General features: G+C 41.1%; 1 protein-coding gene across 3 annotated transcripts in view; it reads left to right on the forward strand.

The window, feature by feature from the left end:
* ccdc85a (coiled-coil domain containing 85A) overlaps positions 1 to 19,671 on the forward strand; it is a 495,192-nt gene that overhangs the window by 313,942 nt on the left and 161,579 nt on the right. Inside the window, exon 4 of one of the 3 annotated variants that reach the window (XM_059985984.1) lies at positions 14,593 to 14,884. The exons of the other annotated variants lie outside the window; for them this stretch is intronic. Coding sequence (XP_059841967.1) covers positions 14,593 to 14,607 — 15 coding nt within the window. The 3' untranslated portion in view covers positions 14,608 to 14,884. Of the gene's footprint in view, positions 1 to 14,592; positions 14,885 to 19,671 lie in introns of those variants that run through there. 3 annotated transcript variants of the gene reach the window in all.

The following is a 19,671-nucleotide window of genomic DNA, read 5'->3' on the forward strand; positions in this document are numbered from 1 at the left end:
TATATAACTCGGCCACTGTTTCATTTGCTTTTCTTAACAGTGAATCAAATGTACACCTTTGTACAATATAGCTTCACTGAGGATTAAAGTGAATCTTCAACAAATCCATCAATTCCTTCCATATATTTATTACTGGAATTCTCTGAGCTCAGTAAATTGCTCATTTAACAACTGTACGTGTTGAGCTCCTAACACACCATTTAGAGCAGACCTCTTTATTTTCATCACTGGTGTTACCTGTAGCAAAAAAATGGACAGTGTCTAATATTCCTTCTCTGGGTTTGAGATTGAAGTGTAAATATCAAGCTGATTGTGACCATTTTATTCTGCATAGTGTTTCATTTTATAAAGCAGAAGCTATTGATAGACTGACTTTTCCTCCACCTGTTTTGAGTTCCTTGTCACCAACAGACAAAAAGTGTGTCCCCTTAGACTTGTCCTTCAGGATGTTGATTCATTTTCTTCAAGTCTGCTGTCAAACACAGAGTTTACAGAAACCAAACAAGGTTGATATTTCATAAAATTCAAAACACTGACACAAGAAAACTGTGCCCCCCCCCCTTCAAAATGATATCATACTACTGGCTTGGAGGAGAACAACCAGCATTTTAGAACATAAATTAGATACATGACTACAGCAGTGTAATGAACAAAGCAATCTCTAAAAAGTTTAGTGACCCCTTGAAGCAGGTTAGTTAGTTGTTGTGCAGCTTGTCGGTGACTACAGCAACATTCCTGGGTGCTGTGCATCGATAAGATGGTGGTAGTGACCATGATAGGAAAGTGAATTAGTGATCTTTGTAGAGAGCTGGATTAGAGAGGCAAGGCCAGGCATGAGAACTGATTGGTGTGGGAGGGGACCTCCAGACCAGAGCCAGGGGGCAGGTGAGGTGGGTTTCCAGCCCTGCACTTCTTGACTAAAACGTTTGATGGACGCATTGCAGAGCAAATGGTCAAACATCCTGGGCTCTGTGCTGAAAGAGGATTGCATAGGGAATGACATCATCTCATGTTAGTCTGATGTTGAAATTAACCAGGTCTTGCTAACTTAGAAGTACAGTCAGATGTTTCTGATTCAAACCGGACAGCAGATTGATTGTGTTCCACTCTGAAATGAGCAGCTATTGTGTGTAACACTGAAAAAATGCACTACAAAGTCAAAGATTCCTTGATTTATACCAAATTATAGGAATTATAGGAAAGATGTCAACAAAATAGAGAGAGTACAAAGGAGATTTACTAGAATGTTACCTGGGTTTCAGCACCTAAGTTACAGAGAAAGGTTGAACAAGTTAGTTCTTTTTTCTTTAGAGCGTAGAAGGTTGAGGGGGGACTTGATAGAGGTATTTAAAATTATGAGGGGGATAGATAGGGTTGACGTGGATAGGCTTTTTTCCATTGAGAGTAGGGGAGATTCAAACAAGAGGACATGAGTTGAGATTAACTGATTAATTGAGGTAACATGAGGGGAACTTCTTTACCCAGAGAGTGATAGCTGTGTAGAATGAGCTTCCGGTAGAAGTGGTAGAGGCAGGTTCGATATTGACATTTAAAAAAAAATTGGATAGGTGTATGGACAGGAAAGGAATGGAGGGTTTATGGGCTGAGTGCAGGTTGGTGGGACTAGGTGAGAGTAAGCGTTCGGTATGGACGAGAAAGGCTGAGATGGCCTGTTTTCGGGCTGTAATTGTTATATGGTTATTTATGGAGTTTGAGTAACTCACCAAATTGAGAAGCCTCGTGTATTGTTCGGTCAATGCAAAATAAAACCATGATAGAAGGTGAATTACAAAGTTGGAATGGAGAAGTGAGGCCAAATACTGGAACACTGAACAGAGAACCTTCTTTCTTATTTTTAGATAATGATAAGCTTGGTGAATATTTCCATCATTTTCTATTTCTAATTATACCTAAGGAATCAATATTTAATATTTTTTCATTTCCCTATTGTTTTATATCCCAGTTCTTCATATTGCCAAGTTTGACTATAATATGCAATAATTCTATTACATCTCAATGGCTATCTATTATTTTATTACCTCTAAATGTCTTGTGTTTGATTTTATTGCTGGATAACACTATTCTATTGCATTGTGCAGTTTCACATTAGTATTTTACTTGTTGGTGCCTTAACCTCTCTGTATATAGATATTCTCCAGAGTTCCCTGCCCTCTTCTGTGCTTACTTATAGTTACTTATAGCAGGCATCTCAAGGTGCCTCTGATGCTATCTCTGAAAAATTCTCCAAATTTAATGGGAGGTTCAGCAAATCAACAACAATATTCTGTTGCGGGCCAACATCCCCAACAAGGAGGTTCAAGTTACTATCAGTAGGCAGGCCATGTTATTTGCATGCCTGAAACCAGTTTCTGAACCCTGTCTTGGGAAGAAATTGCCAGGTAGAAAGAGGGGAAAAAGTCAAAATGAATTACTAAATAAATGCAACATCTTCATTGACTCTGGGTCCATGATCATGTGAAATCGAAAATGATCATTGAGAACCTTGAGTCTGTATATACCTGTCCATATATATAATGCACAGGGAAGACCTGCACAGGCAAGCAGAAGAAGCTTACTGACTTATAAACAACCTATCTGCCTGGCCCACTGTGGGAGAGTCTCTGGTTCCCATTTTAGTCACATCAGAACCCAGAAAACTGGACAGGAAGCATGTTGTCCTCATTTCATGGGAAACAACCTAAAAAAAATTGAACAGTTGATTATTTAGTTTTCTTTTAATTTTAACACAGCAAAATATTCCAAAGTACTTTACACATAATTTGAAATAGATTTGGGATTGCAGGTACATGTACTGTTGGACATGATGAACAGTACACAAATGAGATTAATATAAAACTGATCCTATCCTTAATGTCTGTATTAACATAGCTTTTTAATGCATTGATATTTTACGATCTGAATTGATTACTGATGTGGTTGAGAATAGGGGTATTCATTGGTGAGAATCTAGATCTGATGGTGTGTTTTCAATTTCTGTAACTGTTTCATGGCTAAATCATAGAGTTAACACGATTGAGATTAGATTAATTTTCTATTCATATCATTAATAATTTAGTTGCTCTAAAGCAACCTTTCACACCTCATTTAGATAAGCATCTATATTATCTACTTGATAGTATTTAATTAACAGATGCCCTCCGATTCTGTAAAAGAAATGTCATTTATTGAATGTTATCCAATACGATGAGAATCCTTTGTTTTTCAGTTGAATGTTACAATTCAGTTGAATTTAATAACTTTGATCAATCATGTGTGCTCAGTAAGTTAGTAGCAGTTCTTACTGCTAACTTTATTAACCGTCAAGCTGAAAGTTCATTGCAGATCATAAGCTTTATCAGTATTGTAATTACAATTTTAATATCATCCCAACCAAATGTTATACAATGACAAAATAACACCTTTCATTTTCTCACAGTGTAAGTATTTAATTAAAAAAATATATAAAATATCAGCCCAAAGCTCTGTTGGTTTCTAATTTTGCCTTGTTTACTCTAAATTAACGTATCAGAACATTTACCATTGCTAAGTATTTAATTGGAGTGTGTCACAATTAAGGCACTTGTGGTCTGACTACTTGAGGTGATAGATAAAAAGAAATACAAATGATATTGAGGTAGGAAAATTGCAGTCCAGTCTAAAGACAGGGATTGGTCATCCCATTGTCTGACAAGGCAGAGAAGTCAAGCAAGGGGTACATGTCAGTATATATGTGAGTATTAACCATAATGTATGTGAATGGTGTCTTAAACTGCAGGTTATGAATGACAGCAAGGTGAAATGCAATGACAAAATTTCTTAGCGCATTGCTTTCTCTGATAATGTTTGTATAAGATTAATATACTGAGACACAGATAAAGTCCTGCAGTATTTGCATTGTGTAGCTATTTTTGGACAAAAGATTAACATGTATTTCTGCAGAAAAGGAATCAGATTATAGATCTGAAGATTGTAGCAAATGTATTGGGCACTATTTTTAGTTCAACATGTTTTGTCTCTTTCTCAAAAGAATTCATGTTACCAATCAAAGAATATGGCAGATGGCAAGTGATGGTTTGAATTTTCTGGCCAGCAGTGAATGGCCATATTTCTCTTTGACCTCGGAAATTTAAAGTAGATGTGGGAATTCACTGTGGCTACACTCCAGGAGGAGTCCAATACTGGGGCACAGAGGGGGAAATCACATTAAACAGTTACCAGCAAATTCATGACTTCCATATTTATTTACTTCTCTGCATGTGTCCTGAATGTGGTGGGGCCTCAGCAGGAAAATACTAGCAGTTACTTGCAGAAGCACTAGCTTTTACCCACATTTTCATGACTAATTAAAATAGTTTACGTTCAAAGTGCATTTATGATTCTGCTGTTGAAGATGTGATATATGTTTATTTTCATTAAAGTAATAGCAGAAAAGTAGAATGATTTATGAAACCTTCTCATGTAGTGCCCCATAATACAACATATGAGTTTTAATGAATTTAATTTCTTTTTGCTTATGGTGATATGATATAACTGATAGAGTTTATGGTCCTTAGGTAACTACTCTTAATGAATCAGCATTCAGTGAATGAGGTCTCAGTAGTGATCTTGACCTAAGCATTTGACAAAAAGTTATTAAATCAGTCTAATTAATTTCCACTGATTTAAATGTAGAAGTAGTGAGCTGAAAAAACTCTGCATATCTTTAAATTGTAGAAATGTCATTGCATGATCAAAAGCTTAACTACAGTAATTAACCACCTGCCTGCAAGATTAAAGCATTTGCTTTAATGCCTTCCATTGAGAGACACCTTCGATCTGATTGTTAGATCTGAGTGAAACTTGTGACTGAAGTAATCGGCTCCCGTCTTTTGGATCAGATTGATTACATTTTCACTCTTAGATATTACATTACAAGAAAGTTACAACTGGTCCACTTAACATCTGTATGAAAGAATTCAATAATTTATAAAATGTTAGTTATGACCTTTTATGATTCATTCAGGGGGCAAAACAGTCCTGCAGGTGAGGCAAAACTTCACCTGTGAGCCTGTTGGGGGTCATCTACTCTATCTGGTGTTCCTGGTGTGGCTTCCTGTATATCAGTGAGACCTGCGTAGATTGGGAGACTGCTTCGCCAAACACCTACACTCCGTCTGTCAGAAAAATCCTGATCTATGAGTGGCCACCTAGCTTAATTTCACATCCTATTCCCATTCCAACATGTCAGTCCAGGGCTTCGTGTACTGCCATGATGAGCCCACGCTCAAGATGGAGGAGCAATACCTTGTATTCTGTCTGGGTAGCCTCCAACCTGATAGCATGAATGTCAATTTCTTGAACTTCTAGTAATGGTTCCCCCCTCCCCCTCACCATTCCCCATTCACATTTTCCTCTCTCACCTTATCTCCTTACCTGCCCATCATCTCCCTCCCTCCCTCCCTTCCTTTCCCTTCTATTTCTTCAATGGCCTTCCGTCTTCTCCTGTCAAATTCCCCCTTCTCCAGCTCTGTATTTCTTTCACCAATCGACTTCCCTGCTCTGACTTCACCACTCCCACCATCCCGGTTTCACTAATCACCCACTACTTTGTATTTCTTCCTCCCCTTCCCTCACCTTCTTTCTCTGACTTCCCATCTTTTTTCTCCAGTTCTGATGAAGGGTCTTGGTCCGAAATGTTGTCTGTTCACTCTTTTCCACAGATGCTGCCTGGCCTGCTGAGTTCCTCCAGCATTTTGTGTGTGTTGTTTGGACTTCCAGCATCTGCAGATTTTCTCTTGCTTGTTATTGAACCTTTTATGATCAAATGTTTTTTTCTTCCTTTTGGGCAAAATGTGTTGTTTACATTATGTAACTTTTTTCTCTCAGTTACCAAGTTATATTACTAAAATACAAATAAGACCCTCTGAACTTTTCAGTTAACTATTGATACATTGGCTGCTCTTGATTTCCTTCTCTTGTCATGTTGAATCGGCCAATTTTGATGCTCTCTTTTCACACACATATTAATCTCTGAAGTGTTAATTTCAGTTAAAGAGAGAAAAGGCATGTCTGAAAATAGCAGCACTTTCAACCTAACTTAAGTATAAGGTTGCTTTCATGTTCTTAGCAATTATTTCTTCATAACTGTAATTCTCCAGATTTGACAGCATCCTTGTATATTTCTCTTACATTCTCTCTAGTGGAATCATATCCATCTACCTCCAGTCAAGGGCCCCACACAGTCCTTCCAGGTGAGGCATCACCTTACCTGTGCATCTGTTGGGGTTCCCTATTGTATTCAGTGCCTGTGATATAGCCTCCTCTACGTTGGTAAGACCCAATATAAAACGGGGGACCACTTTGTCAAGCATCTCCACTCCATCTGCTAAAAGTGGAATTTCCCAATGATCAACCATTTTGATTCCCGTTCCAACATGTGGATTCATGGCATCCTCTTTGCCATGATGAGGCCACTCTCAGGTTGGAAGAGCAACACCCCTCGTACCAGGTAGCTTGACTATCAATTTCTCCTACCAGTATTTTTTTTCACTTCCCCTTTCGTCTTCTTGCATTCCTCACTCTGGTCTCTTGCCTCTTCCTCTCCACCTGTCTATTACCTCCCCCAGGTGCTCCCCTACTTCCCTTATTCCCATGGTCCACTGTCCTCTTTATCAGATTCCTTCTTCTCCAGCTCCTTACTTTTCCCACCCACCTGACTTCACCTATCACCTTCTAGCTAGTCCTCCTTCCCCAGCCCCCAACATTTTAGTCTGCCATCTTCCTCTTCCTCTCCAGTCCTGATGAAGGGTCTCAGCCTGAAACGATGACTGCTCATTCATTTCCATCAATGCTGCCTGATCTGCTGAGTTCCTCCAGCATCTGCAGAATCTCTTGTGTTTATGATTTGCTACTTGTCACATGGTGACTGTCTTGCTGTGGCTGAGGTAATGTTTCATACAGCTCTTCCATTGTCTACTTTCTCTTGGAATCTAAGCCATGATAAGTAATCCCATATGCTTTCTTATCCAGTTTGTTCAAAAGCATCTCATTTCTAAATATCATGATCATCCTCTCTTGTTCCTGGATAACTTGCTAAATCTGTTACACTGGTGTCTTTCCCACACTTTACATTTACAATGAGCCTGAAATGTGATGTTTTTCCTGACTGTGCAACAGTTCTTTTGTAACTAACAAGCTAGGACAAACCAGTTATTCTACAGGGGGCTTGCTTTTGCACCTCTCTTCCTCTCTAATACCTATGCCAACTGAATTAATACAATCTTAATAATGAAAATTGTAGATGACTCTAAATAAGTAAAAGAAAGCTTTTAAAACTTGCAATGCTTATTTCTGTTCTTAACCAAGTCCACACTTGGACAACCAATGATGCTATTGTCTTTTTTAAACATTTTTTTAAGATCTTAAGACCCTGCTGGACATTAAGAACTTAAAGAGCTGCTGGTATTCACGTATGATTGAATGACAATTAAACTTGGAACTAAACCATGCTGTATGTAAACACATATCTCCTACATATCTGTATTTCCAAAGTCTGCATAGGAAAAAATTCTTTCACTACATGCGGTATGCCTTGCTAATGTTGGTGCAGTCAGATCTTCTTCCTTTGGTTATTACTACATTGTAGTGACCTGACTTTGACTTATCTATGAATAACTTCCTGCTCCTCAGTACTAACTTCCTATGAAAGTGTCAAAGTAACTGTCATCACTGATGATAAAATAATATAACTAAAATAACTACACTACTTAGACCCAGAATACATGCACTCTTATGACTTGAGCATATTTCTTATTTACTTGTGCACCATGACTACGGCACGGGCTTCTGTTGCACACTGTTCTGAAGCCAGGACAGAAACCTACTAATTTTACACAGATTGAATTATCAGTTATGGATATTGACCACTGTAAATTGTATATGTTTGAATTCCTTACCTGCAAGATCAATCATCATTCACAATAGTCGATGATATTGTGAAGTTAGTAAAGACAAGAGAGGTTTAGTTGTTGGATATGTTTCTCATCCTTCTATTATTTCAACTGTCTCTGATACCCACTATTGTGTAAAGGGACGCTATGTTTTAGAAAGACCTTACAGCAGGGGCCTCAAATATTTAGCTTGAGTACATACTACTGACATCAGGCTAGCCTATCTCATCTGTAGTAAGCAGAGGTGCCTTCAGTTGTCTCACTTGACTACAAATACTCCAGACTATCCTTGCTTTAACCTTTGCCTTCCGACAACTTCCACTCTCCCTCGTCTTTGTTCTGTCGAGGACAACATAAATCTTACTGAATCTCAGTAGTGCAGTGTTGTTGAAACTCCATGACATTTTCAACAGGGACAGTTGACTGTTGTTATGAGGAACGTGCATGCAACAATACAGGCTAATAATGACACAAGTACCATCTCCCTTAGATGACAGTAAGTCTAGTCCTGCTTGATTTTGAAGGGCTGAAAGATCATAGATATAGGAGCAGAATTAGGCTAATTGGCCCATCAAGTCTGCTCTGCCATTTTATCATAGCTCATCTAATTTTCCTCTCAGCCCCAATCTCCTGCATTCTCCCTGTATCCCTTCATACCCTAACCAATCAAGAATTTATCAATCTCTGCCTTAAATATGCATAGAGACTTGGCCTCCACAGCTGCTTGTAGCAAAGAATTCCACAGAGTCACCACTGTCTAGCTAAAGGAATTCCTCCTCATCCCCATTTTAAAAGGACACCCCTTTATTCTGAGGCTGTATCCTTTGGTCTTAGACTCTCCTGCCATAGGAAACATCCTCAACACATCCACTCTATCAAGACCTTTCACCATTTGATAGATTTCACTGAGGTCACCACTCATTCTTCTGAATTCTATGAATACTGGCCCAGAGCCATGAAATGTTCTTCATATGACAAGCCATTCAATCCTAGAATCATTTTTGTGAACCTTCTTTGAATCCTCTCTAGTTTTGGCATATCCCTCCTAGGATATGGGACCTAAAGCTGCTCACAAAACTCAGTGAGACCTCTCTAGTGCTTTATAAAGTCATTGCATCCTTGCTTGTATATCCTCGTACTCTTGAAATGAATGCTAACATTGTATTTGCTTTCCTCACCATCAACGAGATCCCCCCACTTTCTTCTAAATTCCAGTGAGTACAGGTCCAAAGCTGCCAAATGCTTCTCATATGCTAACCCCTTAATTTCAGGAATCATCATCGTGAACCTCCTCTGGACTCTGTCCAATGCAACCCATCCTCTCTGAGATATGGGGCCCAAAACTGTTGACAATACTCGAAGTGAAGCGTGACTAGCGTCTTATAAAGGTTTAGAATTACCTTCTTGCTTTTATATTCTATTCCCCCTGAAATAAATGCCAACATTGCATTTGCCTTCTTTACTACAGACTCAAACTGTAAATTAACCTTCTGAGAGTCTTGCATGAGGACTCCTAAGTCCCTCAGCACTTCTGATGCTTGAACCTTCTCTTTGTTTAGATTACAGTCTGCACTATTGTTCTTTTTATGAAAATGCATTATCCTACATTTCCCAACACTGTATTCCAACTGCTACATTCTTCCAATCTGTTTGTCCTGATGCAATCGTATTGCTTCCTCAGCACTACCTATCTCTCTGTAAACTCTGACAACCCTCCACTCTATCCACAACACCCTCAACCTTTGTGTCATCAGAAAATTTACTAACCCACCCCTCCAATTCCTCATCCAGGTCATTTATAAAAATAACAAAGAGAAGGGGTCTCAGAACAAATCCCTGAGGGACACCACTGGTCACCAGCCTCCATGCAGAATATGATCCATCTACAACCGTTTTTTGCCTTCTGTGGGCAAGCCAATTCTGAATCCACAAAGCAAGGTCCCCTTGAATCCCATGCCTCCTTCCTCGAAGAACTCTAATAGATTTGTCAGTTACAGAAACCATGGTGACTTTGACTTATTTTATCATTTGTCTCCAAGTACCCCAAAACCTCATCCTTAATAATAGACTCTAACACTTCCCCATCCATTGAGGTTAAGCTATCTAGCCTATAATTTCCTTTCTTTTGCCTTCCTCCCTTTTTAAAGAGTGGGGTTACCTTTGCAATCTTCCAGTCCTCCGGGACCATGCCAAAATCAAGTGATTCCTGAAAGATCATGACCAATGCATCTGTTATCTCTTCAGCAACCTCTCTCAGGATTCTGGGATATGTAGTCCCTTTGGTTCAGGTTACTTATCCACCTTAAGGCCTTTGAGTTCGCCAAGTACTTGTTCTTTGTAATAGCAATGGCAATCACTCCTGCTCCCTGACTTGTCTCAAGTGTCTTCCACAGTGAAGACTGATGCAAAGTACTTATTAATTTCATCTGCTATTTCTGTTACTACCTCACCTACATCATTTTCCAGTGATGCAATATCAACTCTTACCTCCCTGTTACTCTTAATATAACTGAAAAAGCTTCTGGTATGCTGCTTTATATTATTGGCTAGTCTGCCTTTGTACTTCATCTTTTCCCTTTTTATTGCTTTTTTAGTTGCCTTTTGTTGGACTTTAAAGGCTTCCTAATCCTCCAACTTCCCACTCACTTTTGCTACCTTATATGCCCTTTCCTTTGTTTTTAGGCAGTGCTGAACTTCCTGTGTCAGCCACGGCTGCCTACCCCTGCCACTTGAGAACTTCTTCCCCTGTGGGACATATTTATCCTGAGCCTTGTGAAGTATTCCCAGAAACTTCAGCCATCTGCTTTCCTGAGATTCTTGCCTCTCACAATTTATGTATCCAAAGAGACTTTTGGTATCCTCTTTAATATTATTGATTAGCTACTTTCATGTTCCATCTTTATCTTCTTAATGAGTTTTTATTTGCCTTATGTTGGTTTTTAAAAGGTGCCAATCCTCTAAACTGCCATTAGTTATTTCTCTATTATATGCCCTCTTTTTGGTTTTTATGTTGGCTGTGAGTTCTATTGCTAGCCACAGTTGTGTAATCTTTCCTTTTGAATAGTTCTTCCTCTTTGGGATATATATGTCCTGTGCCTTCTGAAATGCTTCCAGAAATTCCAGCAATTGCTACTCTGCCATCAGCCCTGCCAGTGTTCTTTTTCAATCAATTCTGGCCAACTCCTCATTCATGCCACTTTCTAAATGTGCAGGCAATCTCTAGAGCACACCCAACAAGTTGACAAGTTAGTACACAACACATAAAGGAAAAGAAAAGTCAGGAGTAGTCATGTTGTGAGATATTTCTGCATTGTGGCTGAAAAAAGATGTCTAGATTACCCAAAATGTATAATGCATATTGGTTACTTAAGGTGGTGAATAGCAAAGATCAAGAGTTGAGTCCATTAGACATAGAAACATAGAAAATAGGTGCAGGAGTAGGCCATTTGGCCCTTCAAGCCTGCACCGCCATTCAGTATGATCATGGCTGATCATCCAACTCAGAACCCTATACCTGCTTTCTCTCCATACTCCCTGATCCCTTTAGCCACAAGGGCCATATCTAACTTTCTCTTAAATATAGCCAAAGAACCGGCCTCAACTGTTTCCTGTGGCAGAAAATTCCACTACTCTCTGTGTGAAGAAGTTTTTCCTCATCTTGGTCCTAAAAGGCTTCCCCTTTATCCTTAAACTGTGACCCCTCGTTCTGGACTTCCCCAACATCGGAAACAATCTTCTTGCATCTAGCCTGTCCAATCCCTTTAGAATTTTATACGTTTCAATAAGATCCCCCCTCAATCTTCTAAATTCCAGTGAGTATAAGCCTAGTTGATTCAGTCTTTCTTCATATGAAAGTCCTGCCATCCCAGGAATCAATCTGGTGAACCTTCTCTGTACTCCCTCTATGGCAAGAATGTCTTTCCTCAGATTAGGGGACCAAAACTGCACACAATATTCTAGGTGCGGTCTCACCAAGGCCTTGTACAACTGCAGTAGATCCTCCCTGCTCCTGTACTCAAATCCTTTTGCTATGAATGCCAACATACAATTTGCCTTTTTCACTGCCAGCTGTACCTGCATGCCCACCTTCAATGACTGGTGTACAATGACACGCAGGTCCCGTTGCACCTCCCCTTTTCCTAATCGGCCACCATTCAGATAATAATCTGTTTTCCTGTTCTTGCATCCAAAGTGGATAACCTCACATTTATCCACATTAAATTGCATCTGCCATTAATTTGCCCACTCACCTAACCTATCCAAGCCAGCCTGCATCCTCTTAGCATCCTGCTCACAGCTAACACCGCTGCCCAGTTTTGTGTCATCCGCAAACTTGGAGATGCTGCATTTAATTCTCTCGTCTAAATCATTAATATATATTGTAAACAACTGGGGTCCCAGCACTGAGCCTTGTGGTACCCCACTAGTCACTGCCTGCCATTCTGAAAAGGTCCTGTTTGCTCCCACTCTTTGCTTCCTGTCTGCCAACCAATTCTCTATCCACATCAATACCATGCGCTTTAAGTTTGCACACTAATCTCCCATGTGGGACCTTGTCAAAAGCCTTTTGAAAATCTAAATATACCACATCAACTGGCTCTCCCCTATTCACTCTACTAGTTACATCTTCAAAAAATTCCATAAGATTCATCAGACATGATTTTCCTTTCACAAATCCATTCTGACTTTGTCCGATGATTTCACCTCTTTCCAAATGTGCTGTTATCACGTCTTTGATAACCGACTCTAGCATTTTCCCTACCACCGATGTCATTCTAACTGGTCTATAATTCCCCGGTTTCTCTCTCCCTCCTTTTTTAAAAAGTGGGGTTACATTAGCCACCCTCCAATCCTCAGGAACTAATCCAGAATCTAAGGAGATTTGAAAAATTATCACTAATGCATCCACTATTTCTTGGGGTACTTCCTTAAGCACTCTGGGATGCAGACCATCTGACCCTGGGGATTTATCTGCCTTTAATCCCTTCAATTTACCTAACACCACTTCCCTACTAACATGCATTTCCCTCAGTTCCTCCATCTCACTAGACCATCGGTCCCTTACTATTTCCGGAAGATTATTTACGTCCTCCTTAGTGAAGACAGAACCAAAGTAGTTATTCAATTGGTCTGCCATGTCTTTGTTCCCAATGATCAATTCACCTGTTTCTGACTGTAAAGACATTTGTCTCAACCAATCTTTTTCTTTTCACGTATCTATGAAAGCTTTTACAGTCAGTTTTTATGTTCCCTGCCAGCTTTCTCTCATAATCTTTTTTCCCTTTCCTAATTAAGCCCTTTGTCTTCCTCTGCTGGTCTCTAAATTTCTCCCAGTCCTCAGGTGTGCTGCTTTTTTTTGCTAATTTATGTTTCTTCTTTGTACTTGATATTATCCCTAATTTCCCTTGTCAGCCACGGGTGCACTACATTCCCTGGTTTATTCTTTTGCCAAACTGGGATGAACAATTGTTGTAGTTCATCCATGCGATCTTTAAATGCTTGCCTTTGCATATCCACCGTCAACCCTTTAAGTATCATTTGCCATTCTATCTTAGCTAATTCAAGTCTTATACCTTCAGTTACCCTTCTTTAAGTTCAGAACCTTTGTTTCTGAATTAACTATGTCACTCTCTACCTTAGACCTTATAAGACCTAAGACCTCCATCTTAGACCTTATCATCAAAGTTCGTTTGGCTGCCTGTTCCCTGTTCCGGTGGCACCACTGGTTTAATGTGCAAAGTGTGTATCCACATCAGATTTCTTTGGACACTTAAAGTGATATGTGTAATCAGGAACTCTTAGAATGAACCTTCCCAGCCAAGCAGTTCTTTGCAGTTCTTTCATCGGTCGGCTCTCACTAATACCCAATCCCCAAATGGTGGGTCTGACACTCTGTAGATGGCACAATCTTCTGAGCTTCAGATACCTGTCGATAGGAACCTTTAAGAGCTTGTGTTAGTGCTATACAATAATGCAACATGCAAAAATAAACTTATACATCGAACCATATTAAATCCTCTCCTTCTTGAAGCATTAACTTCCCATGCTGGTTCCCCGATCTTGGGTGGCTCGCCATCTTGTTTCTTGGTTCATTGGATGAAATGCTGGGTCATCCATGGAAAGTCGATTCACAACAGTTGCACAAAAAAAAAATTGACCTGTACACAACAGGATTGCGGTCTGTAAGTTCTTATGCACATTCTATTTTCTATTTCAAAATAACTCAATATCACATTGTCATTTCCAAACATTTCTCAGTTACAATACAAGTGAACATATTTCACATGCAACTTGTACACTCAGAACAATAAAAGTGTTTTAACTCACCAAATCCCTTGGTATGATTTACTGAACTAATTCCCAGTTGCACAATAGTGATCTTGGACACTAATCTTTGCTGATATCATCTTGCTATAACTTGTGCTTGTTTTAGCCTTAGCTTCAATAAATCTTTTATCCCAGGGGATTCATACTGAGGATTTCCAGTAAATAGGGTAGAGATAATAAATATTCACTCCACTTTTAACAGTTTTTACCTTTAATTAGTTTTGATAGTTTGCTGCATTTCTGTCTCTTGTTCATGCCTCATTCTCACATAGCTTTTTATTGCAAGTTCTCTGTTTTAAAAAAAAAATTGATAAACCTTATTTTCATCCCTCCACAGGTGGAGCTTTTCTGACATTACACATTTGGGTTTAATTAACCTGGGTTACTCAAAACTCAAGTTTGGAGTGCAGTACCTTGTTGTGAGGACCAGTGGAAGTGCTTCTGGCCACGTCGGTTTGGTCTCGTCATTCATTTTAACAACAGGAGCCCATTCTGTCTTTCAACTGCACTGTAAGATTGACAGTGGTAAGGGCAGGTGAAGTGATGCTTACACTCTGATGCTTTTGTCAACTGCTATAACTTTACCCATAATGTGAGGACCATTATCATTTGTGATTTCTTGGGGATTCTAATCCTAGGAATAAATTCTTATAATAAAATCATCAACAGTTCCAGCATCATTTTTCTGAGTTGGATAAATTTTTACCCATGGAGATAACAAACAAAATAACAAGTGCATAACCACAATCCATACATCAAGGTAACCACATAAAATCCATCTGGAGCTCACAAACGAATTCCAGTAGTGACAGATACCAACAGTGTCTTTCAGGATTACGTCTCTGGCAAGTCATTTGGTTGCTGCTACTTTTCTTGTTATGGTTGAGAATTTCTAATTTATGATTATACCCATCGTTTATAGTTTTGCACATTGTTTGCTTAGGTTCATAAAGACCTTTCGGCCTCTGATGCATAATGTTGTAATTGTATTGGTTTATCAAAAGAATTTGGTATTGGTGGCCTAATCACACTGGAGTGTCAGGTGGCCATAACATTCTGCTGTTGCTGCCTCTGCAAAGGAGAGCTCGTTTGTTCTCTCTATAGTTATTTCATCCCTCCCGTTAGTATGAGCCACATGGTTTATAACAGCAATTGCAGTAAGTAATTTAAAAGCAAGAAAAAGTTCATAGTGAGTTCATTGTGTTTTAACGGAGTTCTGAAGAGGTGAGAAACCCATGTAGTTTCCATAATTGTCCACTGTCATGTGCTATGTCTCAGGCACAACAAGATTCAGTGCACCGGCTGCAAGGATGCAGGCTTTTGTTCAGGCAACCAGCTTCAACTGTTTGAGCAGAACAGGAGGGAAGGTAGCTGTGACATTTCAGCTGTTAGATGACATGCACATACCATATATAATTTTTTTTCAATATTAGATCAGGAAGAAAGGACGTCAAAGGAAAATTGCAAGCGGTCTTACATAATGTGGCATTGTACAATGGACAGAATTAAAATTGTGCATGTTCCTAAATACAGTTCGGGACCAGTTAATTTGGAGTAAACTGCGTGGTGTATGGTGCTGGTGGTTATGTAGGCAGACTATTATCGAAGTTGGCTTGGCCCCAGGGCATCTTCAAGCACGGTGGCTGGCTGTCTGCTTACAAAAAATACCCCTCGCGGACATCCACATTTTTACCCTTATCATGCCCATTGTCCCACTGTAAAACCCATCTAGAATTTATTTCACATTCATCATAACATAATAACTCTAACAACTACTGTAGCCTGTTCAAAACAAAAATTACCAGTCACAAGTGAAACATATGTGTATAAAGAAGATAATGTTAAAAACCTAATTACAGTGAAATTTTAAGCAGAAGTTGTTCTGGTAATGATTAACCAAAAATTGTATAGGGCAGCTATTGCAAACCAATGTACAATATTGCCCAGAGGCTATTGTAGAGCATCCCAGGGAGCCTCACACAAATATTGTTCCCAATTCCCTTAACAGCTTTAATCCTTTGATGTTGTATTTGCTTTTGGTAATACTGAAAACACTGACAATTTCAATTAACTGTCTCACCTCACACAAGTAACAGTCTATGCTTTTCCTTGAAACTAGGTTGCAACTTATTTACACGAATATTTATTAAGACAGGCACCCCCACTTGCAGAGTTAATCTGATACTTTTGAAAACATTTACGCATGCATTCCACATATTCTTTAATGTCATTTCTCCTGCCTGACACTTTTCTATGCCAATCTACAGTGCAAGGGAAACATTTGCTTAGAGCTCCTACTAGATCAGTTCAAGGTACATTTAAATCAACATTTTGCTCATTGCCTCTGCATCCCTCCAACTCCCTCCCGTAGTGCTATTGAGAACTGCCAACTGCGGAAGGGTACCAGCTGATGCCAGTCTTACCAAATCCTCAAGAGGTGTTAATTTGACATGGGCTTTGTTGAACCCATGCCTGAGACAGGCAGGGATACAACATCTAGTTCATCCTCTGACTCCACAGATTGCACCGTTGTTACAGTGAGGTCGACATTGTGATCCCTTGCCTGTTCTTTCTGTGTCTTTTCCTTGTTTAACTTTTGCTCACTTTCGTGCTTAACTCTCTTGCTTAACTTTCGCTCGTGTGGCTCCAACCCAGACCATGACAATACCTCGTGTGGGCTCCAACCCAGTTCATGACAATACCTCGTGTGGCTGCAACCCATTCCATGACAATACCTCATGTGGGCTCCAACCCAGACTATGACAATACCTCATGTGGGCTCCAACCCAGGCCATGACAGTACCTCATGTGGGCTCCAACCCAGACCATGACAATACCTCGTGTGGGCTCCAAACCAGTCCATGACAATACCTCATGTGGGCTCCAACCCAGGCCATGACAATACCTCATGTGGGCTCCAACCCAGACCATGACAATACCTCATGTGGGCTCCAACCCAGACCATGACAATACCTCATGTGGGCTCCAACCCAGGCCATGACAATACCTCGTGTGGGCTCCAACCCAGTTCATGACAATACCTCATGTGGGCTCAAACCCAGACCATGATAATACCTCTTGTGGGCTCCAACCCAGACCATGACAATACCTCATGTGGGCTCCAACCCAGTTCAGGACAATACCTCGTGTGGGCTTAAACCCAGACCATGACAACACCTCTTGTGGGCTCCAACCCAGACCATGACAATACCTCATGTGGGTTCAAACCCAGTTCATGACAATACCTCATGTGGCTCCAACCCAGTCCATGACAATACCTCATGTGGGCTCCAACCCAGACCATGATAATACCTCTTGTGGGCTCCAACCCAGACCATGACAATACCTCATGTGGGCTCCAACCCAGTTCAGGACAATACCTCGTGTGGGCTCCAACCCAGACCATGACAACACCTCTTGTGGGCTCCAACCCAGACCATGACAATACCTCATGTGGGTTCAAACCCAGTTCATGACAATACCTCATGTGGCTCCAACCCAGACCGACAATACCTCATGTGGGCTCCAACCCAGACCATGACAATACCTCTTGTGGGCTCGAACCCAGACCATGACAATACCTCGTGTGGCTGCAACCCAGACCATGACAATACCTCGTGTGGGCTCCAACCCAGTTCATGACAATACCTCGAGTGGGCTCCAACCCAGACCAAGACAATGCCTCGTGTGGGCTCCAACCCAGACCATGACAATACCTCATGTGGGCTCCAACCCAGACCATGACAGTACCTCTTGTGGGCTCCAACCCAGACCATGACAATACCTCATGTGGGCTCCAACCCAGTCCATGACAATACCTCATGTGGGCTCCAACCCAGACCATGACAATACCTCATGTGGGTTCAAACCCAGTTCATGACAATACCTCATGTGGCTCCAACCCAGACCATGACAATACCTCGTGTGGCTCCACCCCAGTCCATGACAATACCTCGTGTGGGCTCCAACCCAGACCATGACAATACCTCATGTGGGCTCCAACCCAGACCATGACAATACCTCATGTGGGCTCCAACCCAGACCATGACAATACCTCATGTGGGCTCCAACCCAGACCATGACAATACCTCATGTGGGCTCCAACCCAGACCATGACAATACCTCATGTGGGCTCCAACATAGACCATGACAATACCTCATGTGGGCTCCAACCCAGACCATGACAATACCTCATGTGGGCTGCAACCCAGACCATGACAGTACCTCGTGTGGGCTCCAACCCAGTTCATGACAATACCTCATGTGGGCTCAAACCCAGTTCATGATAATACCTCATGTGGGCTCCAACCCAGACCATGACAATACCACATGTGGGCTCCAACCCAGACCATGACAGTACCTCGTGTGGGCTCCAACCCAGACCATGACAATATCTCGTGGGCTCCAACACAGACCATGATAATACCTCTTGTGGGCTCCAACCCAGACCATGACAATACCTCATGTGGGCTCCAACCCAGTTCAAGACAATACCTCGTGTGGGCTTAAACCCAGACCATGACAACACCTCTTGTGGGCTCCAACCCAGACCATGACAATACCTCATGTGGGTTCAAACCCAGTTCATGACAATACCTCATGTGGCTCCAACCCAGTCCATGACAATACCTCATGTGGGCTCCAACCCAGACCATGACAATACCTCATGTGGGCTCCAACACAGACCATGACAATACCTCATGTGGGCTCCAACACAGACCATGACAATACCTCATGTGGGCTCCAACACAGACCATGACAATACCTCGTGTGGGCTCCAACCCAGACCATGACAATACCTCATGTGGGTTCCAACACAGACCATGACAATACCTCATGTGGGCTCCAACATAGACCATGACAACACCTTGTGTGGGCTCCAACCCAGACCATGACAATACCTCATGTGGGCTCCAACCCAGACCATGACAACACCTCTTGTGGGCTCCAACCCAGACCATGACAACACCTTGTGTGGGCTCCAACCCAGATCTTGACAATACCTCATGTGGGCTCCAACCCAGACCATGACAATACCTCGTGTGGGCTCCAACCCAGACCATGACAATACCTCGTGTGGGCTCCAACCCAGACCATGACAACACCTTGTGTGGGCTCCAACCCAGTTCATGACAATATTTTGTGTGAGTTCCAGTCTGGACCATGACAACACTTTGCTGCAGCTCCTGTCAGGACTATGACAACACCCCATATGGCTTAAACCCAGATCATGACAACACCCCGTGCGGGCTCCATCTTGGACCTCGGCATCCTTGTTTTTTTTTTATATAGCTGTTGCTCTCCTATTTCAGCAACTTGTGGTCACTATTCCACACAGAGGGAAATTTGCATTGCAGCAACAAACTCAGTCCCTAGTTCAAATATGAGCAGCCTAGGATTTAGGACAAATCAGTTA

This window comes from Hypanus sabinus, chromosome 12 (genome assembly GCF_030144855.1).
Source record: "Hypanus sabinus isolate sHypSab1 chromosome 12, sHypSab1.hap1, whole genome shotgun sequence".
Lineage (NCBI taxonomy): Eukaryota > Metazoa > Chordata > Chondrichthyes > Myliobatiformes > Dasyatidae > Hypanus > Hypanus sabinus.